Below are 7,500 nucleotides of genomic sequence, written 5' to 3' on the forward strand. Positions count from 1 at the left end.
TTGCTACTGTAAAGGAACACGCCAACTTTTTAGGAAGTAAGCTTATTTTCCGTCGACCCCAGATTTACTGTAGATAAGAGGATACAGATCCTTCTGTGTCATTAATAATAAACAATAACAATTAATAATTAACAATTGTTTATTATTAATAATAAACAATGAATAAGCAATAACCATGTGTAGTTTAGCATAATTCACTGTAAGTGGGTTAGACCGATTAGCCTATAGATTCTTAGCTAATTTCCCCAAAACATTGACTTGTTTCCCCCTCTTAAGAAGACTGATACTGATACTGAAGATCTCGTCACTTGCTCCACAAGAAATTGTCACAACTGACTGAAATTCAGCTTCACTCTGGCTGAAGAGTGGTGTGAGTCTGAATAATGTGCATGGCACGTTTGGAGGCTCACCAAACTGGCAGATGTATCTGTTGCGTGTTTTGCAGCGCTGGTCATTCCAGTTGAAGGCGCTGGCAGCCTGCATCTCTACGCAGTTCCCAAAGCTGTGGACACACAGAGGGGAGAGAGGGACACCCGGTGGTCAGGACAGGACACTGCACACAGAGGGGCACAAAAGCACAACTTCTAGGGAGCGGTGAACTACAAAGGCTAGATGAAAATCGTGGTTTATCAATTAATTTCTTTGATCCTTGCTTTGAACTAGAAACTGGAAAGTTAAACTAAAAGTATCGGAAAAAAAACTTACATCATGAAAGTGTTTTATTCAACTGTTGGACTGGTCTAAGGTCTGTATGTTTCAAGTACTTTCTATCTTTCTCCTTCTAGCCACTTTTTCACCACACATACATCAAAACACACACACACACTGTGGAAAAGTTGCCCTCCAGTTAAACTTTTCCCCAAATGCTCCCGACGTTGTCCCTACACATAACTGACAAACATTTCCCGACACACACCTGCACACGGCACTTGGCAAGTTCATTACACGCGATACCGGTTTAGCGTGTTCTGAACACATTCATATTTCACCGTCACATAGCGTCACACATATTTCTGTACTCACCAGTCTTCATCCACAACATCTCCGCAAGCCGTGAGGTACCCGCTGGTTTTGCTCCACCAAACATTTCCACCACACGCACCAGTATTCCCACACCATAGCATCTACACTGACTGCATTCACTTCCTTGTTGTGTGTCCCGCCATCAATGGTCCCCCGAGAAAACCCGAACTGTCAAAGTTGCAATCTTTTTGTACTTTTTGTTTTGATGGCGTGTCTGTAATTGTGGTTAGGGTTTTGAACTGGTTTTAGGGAAAGAGAAAGTATATATATATATTTTTATAGCGTAAAATAAGGGTAAAATTGTTAGGATCAAGGCAAGTTTATTTTTGTTATGATTAATGTCTTTATTTTGTTAATTGTTTGTGCACTACTCTCCCACCATTTTGAGTGACGTTTCTAATGGGTAGGCCCATAAAAAGGCTGAGCTTCTGTCATTCGAGAGAGAGTGGCATAGGGAGAGCAGCTTGCTGTGAGGCTGAGTCTGGTTTGGTTTGTGAACATTTAACTCTTTGAATCCCTATTAGTTTTGTATTGGTTATTTTGTTTAGTTAAGTCTTTTAAGTGTGAGCAACCCTCGTGTTGATTTTTGTTTGTAGCCTTTTTTTTCAAAGTTTTTTGTTTATCACTTTTGAACACTGTAAATAAACCAGCACTCTTAGCACAAAGTTTGCACTTGTCTGTGGTTCGTCAATGTCTTCGTGTACCTTGGTTGCCTGAAAGAGCGCGCATCCCCTTTGTGAGTTTGGACCGTGAGGTCTCATTCTTCACACGTGGTGGCAGCGGTGGGATTGTGGCGCCCCCTAGGGCACTGAGAGAAAGGTTGACTAGACGAGCCCAAGTGCGTAGTAAGGTGGCGTACCGACGGTTGAAAGACACGGGCAGGCTGATGTCGACCCGCCAAGAAGATGGCGGGGAGGGGGTCGAAGACCTGGTGCCTGAAACAGACGGGGAGAAAGTAAGTGATGCACCCGACTTCGCCTCCATGTTCAAGATGCTCCAGAGGGCTGTGAGCAACCAGGAGAAGGAGGCCGTCAAACAGGAGCAGAGATGGAGGAACGTCCAGGTCCAACTCAACACTGTCCACGGCGAACTGGAAGAAATGAGGGCAAGAGTTCCCCCTGCAGCTCCAGGGGCCGTTCCTGGGGTCGCCTCGGCAACGCCTGCTGATGCGGTAGTCGCCTCCACGGCGCCCCCTGCTGTCGTCGCCTCCACGGCGCCTCCTGCTGCGGTTCCTGTGGTGCCTCTTGCTGCACATCCAGCGATGGTCCCTGCTGGCCCGAGTAGCCAGCCTGCTACGCTGCCAGCCTCCCTGTGGATGCCTGCAGCCCCCCAGCACCCAGTGATGAACCAAGGAGGACCAGCCCCAGCAACCTGGACCCGAGCGTCGGTGCCCAAGATGGAGGAGGGAGATGACGTCGAGCAGTACATGACCACGTTCGAGAGGCTCGCTGCTGCATACCGGTGGCCCCCTGCTGACTGGGCCACGTTCCTGGTGCCCTACCTGACGGGCAAGGCGAGAGCCGCATACGTGGCTATGGATCCTGCAGACGCCAGAGACTACTTGAAAGTGAAAGACGCCATCCTGGCCAAGTTTGAGATAAACTGCGAGGTCTACCGTCAGAGGTTCCGGGACCCTCGCATCCAGCCTGGCGACACGCCACGAGAGTTCTACAATCGGATCAAAGACCTCTACACCAAATGGATGAAGCCCACAGAGAAGACTGTGGAGGAGATCGGAGAGACTCTGATTCTGGAGCAGTTCCTGCGTTCGCTGGCTCCTGATGTGCGCGTGTGGGTCAAGGAGCATGATCCACAGACCGGACAACGAGCAGCAGAACTGGTGGACTCCTTCCTCGCCGCCCGTCGTGGACCGAAGGACTTCCGTTACCAGGGCTTCAGCCAACCTGCGGAGAGGGGTAAGTCTGCGGGCTATGGTGCGGGAGTGGGTCCTAGGGGTGGGGATCAGCGTAGGGGTCAAAGTAGTCGCACACCTCCACACACACCCAGAGCATCTCCACATGGACAACCTGCATCCACTCAGTCCGCACCCACAAGTACTGAGCCGTTATGTCACCATTGTAGCAGGCCCGGACATTTCATACGTAACTGCCCTGACAAGCGACCAAGAAGTTTTGGTCCCAGTGCTCAGGTCACCACTACCAGTCTGCCAGAAGTCCAGAACAGAGTGCAGACTGTTGATGTTGCGGTTAATGGTAGAGCAGCTAGAGCCCTTTTAGATACCGGTAGCACCCAGACGCTGGTGCAACCCCACCTGGTTAATCAGCCAGGAATGCTGACAGGAGGATGCCTACGGGTGCGGTGTGTAAATGGCGACGAGCACCGATACCCTCTAGCTGAAATATGCCTGCGTGTACACGGCCACACATACACTCTCAAAGCCGGAGTAGTGAAGGGCCTCCATCATCCCATAGTGTTGGGCCAAGATGTTGCAATTTTGCCAGAGCTGGTGCAATCTACTTCACCCATAAGTATGGTTGTGACCAGATCTCAGGCTAAAAGAGTGGCAGATGGCGAGACAGAGAAGCAGAAGGTCTGTGAATTGTTCCCCTACTATGATGAAGAGATTGCGCCCCCCGACACAAACAGGCCACGCAAGGGCCGGCATCAGCGCCGGCGTGACAAGCTGATTCACAGAGTTGAGTCCATGACGAGTGCAGAGCAGAATGTACCCCCCACTGCAGCTCCAGATGTTTGGGATGTGCCCCATGATTTGAAATTGCTACAAGAGCAGGACGAGACGCTCAAAGATCTTTTCAGTAAGGCCACTGAAATTGACGGTGTGAGCACAGGCCAGGCTAAATCCCTCTCTGGGGAGGACTATTTTGTTAAAGATGGGTTGCTCTACCACCAGCCAGAGGGTGGCAGCACTGAGCAGCTGGTTATCCCCACTAGCCTGAGACCTAATATTCTCAAGCTGGGTCATGACATCCCATGGGCAGGTCACCTGGGTAGTGTGAAGACCCTGCAGAGAATCTCTAACAGATTTTATTGGCCCGGCTTGTACACAGACGTTCACACACACTGCAAGACATGCCCCACTTGTCAGCTCACCAGCAAGCAGAGGGTTAAGCCATACCCACTTCAGCCTCTCCCTGTCATTGAAGTCCCCTTCACCAGGATAGCAATGGATATTGTCGGTCCCCTTGAGCGCACACAGACAGGTCACAAATACATCCTTGTAATCTGTGATTACGCTACACGCTATCCCGAAGCTTTTCCCCTCCGCAAAGTCACCGCCAGAACCATTGCCCCTGCCCTCCTACAGTTATTCTCAAGGGTAGGGATCCCACAGGAGATTTTAACTGACCAAGGCACAGCATTCTTGTCGAACACACTTAAGCAGGTCTACAGGTTGTTAGGGATACGGGGTATTAGGACCACTCCCTACCACCCGCAGACCGACGGGCTGGTGGAGAGGTACAACCAGACCCTCAAAAGCATGCTGCGAAAGTTCGTGGGTGCTAATGCCAAGGACTGGGATCGCTGGCTCCCTTACCTCATGTTTGCATACCGTGAGGTACCCCAAGCCTCAACCGGGTTCTCGCCATTTGAACTTTTGTATGGGAGGCAAGTGCGGGGCCCTCTGGATTTGCTGAGGGATGCCTGGGAGTCACCGAGCGCCACTACCACGAACATCCTCACCTATGTGATCGCCATGAGGGAGAAGATGGAGGAGATGGCGACCCTGGTGAGGGAGAACATGGAGAACGCTCAACAGACCCAGTCCAGCTGGTATGACAAGTCAGCCCGACAGCGCACGTTCCAGCCCGGCCAGAAAGTTCTCCTGCTCCTGCCAACAGAGGAGAACAAGCTGCTGGCCAAGTGGCAGGGGCCCTTCAGCATCAGCCGGAAGATGGGGCCAGCCACCTACGAGCTGGCCATGCCTGGGAGGAGGAAGCCACAGCGGGTGTTCCATATAAACCTGCTCAAAGAGTACCACGACAGGAAGCCGCCAGTGAGTGACCAGCTCATGGTGCAAGCCGTGAGGGAAGAGTATGACACCCCTGAGCAGTTTTTCCCCACTGACTGCATAGCAGGGGAACCAGACTTCTCCCATCTCACTGCAGAGCAACAGGAAGAGCTGCGGGCTATCATCCCAGAAGGCCTGTTCACCGGGCAGCCGGGGACTACTTCACTGGCTGAGCACCCGATCCACCTGAAAGAGACCACCCCGAAGCGGCAGCGAATGTACCGGGTTCCGGAGCGGTTACTGCCTGCTCTCCAGGAGGAGCTGCAGGTGATGGAGCGACTGGGCGTCATTGAGCGCTCGGACAGTGCCTGGAGTAGCCCCATTGTCCTGGTGGCGAAGAAGGATGGCACCATGAGGTTCTGTGTGGACTTCCGCCAAGTCAATGCCCAGACCCACTTCGACGCCTACCCCATGCCACGGCTCGAGGAGCTGGTGGAACGGGTGGGTGGGGCCCGGTTCATCACGACGTTGGACTTGAGCAAAGGGTACTGGCAGGTCCCACTGGCCAAGGAGGCCAGACTCTACACTGCCTTCCGATCACCCCGTGGGCTGTTCCAGTTCACAAAGATGCCTTTCGGTCTCCAGGGAGCGCCAGCCACCTTCCAGCGGCTCATGGACCGTGTGCTGGAAGGGACTGGGGCCTTTGCTGGTGCTTACCTGGATGATATCGTGGTCCACAGCGCCACCTGGAGGGAGCACGTGGAACATCTAGCCGAGATCTTCAAACGCGTCCACGAGGCTGGGTTGACGATCCAGCCCAAGAAATGCACCATTGCTCAGCCCGAGGTGCGGTACCTGGGTCACATTGTGGGCCATGGTGTGATCCGCCCACAAACTGACAAGCTCGAGGCCATCCGCAACTGCCCGCGGCCTCAAACCAAGAAGGATGTGAGGTCCTTTTTGGGTCTTGCAGGGTGGTACAGGCGCTTTGTGCCTAACTTTGCCACCATGGCGGCGCCGCTCACTGACCTGACCAGGAAGTCTGGGTCAGCAAGGGTCAGGTGGGAGGAGCCGCACGAGAGAGCCTTCACAGAGTTGAAGGAGGCTCTGTGCAGCGATGCAGTTTTGAAGAGCCCTGACTTTGACAAGCCATGGACAGTCCAAACTGACGCCTCTGGGGTTGGGCTGGGGGCGGTCCTACTCCAGGGGGAAGGCGACCAACAGCGGCCAGTCGCCTACATTAGCCGCAAACTGTTCCCACGAGAGACCCGATACTCAGCTGTCGAGCTGGAATGTCTCGCGGTGAAGTGGGCCTTGGACACATTCCGTTACTACCTTCTAGGTAGAGACTTTCGGCTTGAAACAGACCATCGAGCACTGAAATGGTTAGGCCAGATGAAGGACACCAATGCAAGGGTAACAAGGTGGTTTTTAGCGTTGCAGCCCTTTAAGTTTGAGGTTGTTTACAGGCCAGGAAAGCACAACCTGGTTGCTGACTACCTGTCTCGCCACCCCTGTGTCGAGTCTCCAGAGGAGGGGGGAAATGTGGAAAAGTTGCCCTCCAGTTAAACTTTTCCCCAAATGCTCCCGACGTTGTCCCTACACATAACTGACAAACATTTCCCGACACACACCTGCACACGGCACTTGGCAAGTTCATTACACGCGATACCGGTTTAGCGTGTTCTGAACACATTCATATTTCACCGTCACATAGCGTCACACATATTTCTGTACTCACCAGTCTTCATCCACAACATCTCCGCAAGCCGTGAGGTACCCGCTGGTTTTGCTCCACCAAACATTTCCACCACACGCACCAGTATTCCCACACCATAGCATCTACACTGACTGCATTCACTTCCTTGTTGTGTGTCCCGCCATCAATGGTCCCCCGAGAAAACCCGAACTGTCAAAGTTGCAATCTTTTTGTACTTTTTGTTTTGATGGCGTGTCTGTAATTGTGGTTAGGGTTTTGAACTGGTTTTAGGGAAAGAGAAAGTATATATATATATTTTTATAGCGTAAAATAAGGGTAAAATTGTTAGGATCAAGGCAAGTTTATTTTTGTTATGATTAATGTCTTTATTTTGTTAATTGTTTGTGCACTACTCTCCCACCATTTTGAGTGACGTTTCTAATGGGTAGGCCCATAAAAAGGCTGAGCTTCTGTCATTCGAGAGAGAGTGGCATAGGGAGAGCAGCTTGCTGTGAGGCTGAGTCTGGTTTGGTTTGTGAACATTTAACTCTTTGAATCCCTATTAGTTTTGTATTGGTTATTTTGTTTAGTTAAGTCTTTTAAGTGTGAGCAACCCTCGTGTTGATTTTTGTTTGTAGCCTTTTTTTTCAAAGTTTTTTGTTTATCACTTTTGAACACTGTAAATAAACCAGCACTCTTAGCACAAAGTTTGCACTTGTCTGTGGTTCGTCAATGTCTTCGTGTACCTTGGTTGCCTGAAAGAGCGCGCATCCCCTTTGTGAGTTTGGACCGTGAGGTCTCATTCTTCACACACACGCACACACACACACACACACACATACCCTAG

The 7,500-nt window shown here is 51.4% G+C and overlaps 1 protein-coding gene across 1 annotated transcript in view; it reads right to left on the reverse strand.

The window, feature by feature from the left end:
• Nucleotides 1-7,500, reverse strand: part of LOC121681825 (C-type lectin domain family 18 member C-like) — a 25,981-nt gene that overhangs the window by 4,269 nt on the left and 14,212 nt on the right. Inside the window, exons 10-11 of the mRNA XM_042061769.1 lie at nucleotides 7,496-7,500; nucleotides 411-502 (exon numbers count right to left, since the gene is read on the reverse strand). The exon at nucleotides 7,496-7,500 is cut by the window's right edge and continues 92 nt beyond it. Coding sequence (XP_041917703.1) covers nucleotides 411-502; nucleotides 7,496-7,500 — 97 coding nt within the window. The remainder of the gene's footprint in view (nucleotides 1-410; nucleotides 503-7,495) is intronic.

This window comes from Alosa sapidissima, chromosome 14 (genome assembly GCF_018492685.1).
Source record: "Alosa sapidissima isolate fAloSap1 chromosome 14, fAloSap1.pri, whole genome shotgun sequence".
Lineage (NCBI taxonomy): Eukaryota > Metazoa > Chordata > Actinopteri > Clupeiformes > Clupeidae > Alosa > Alosa sapidissima.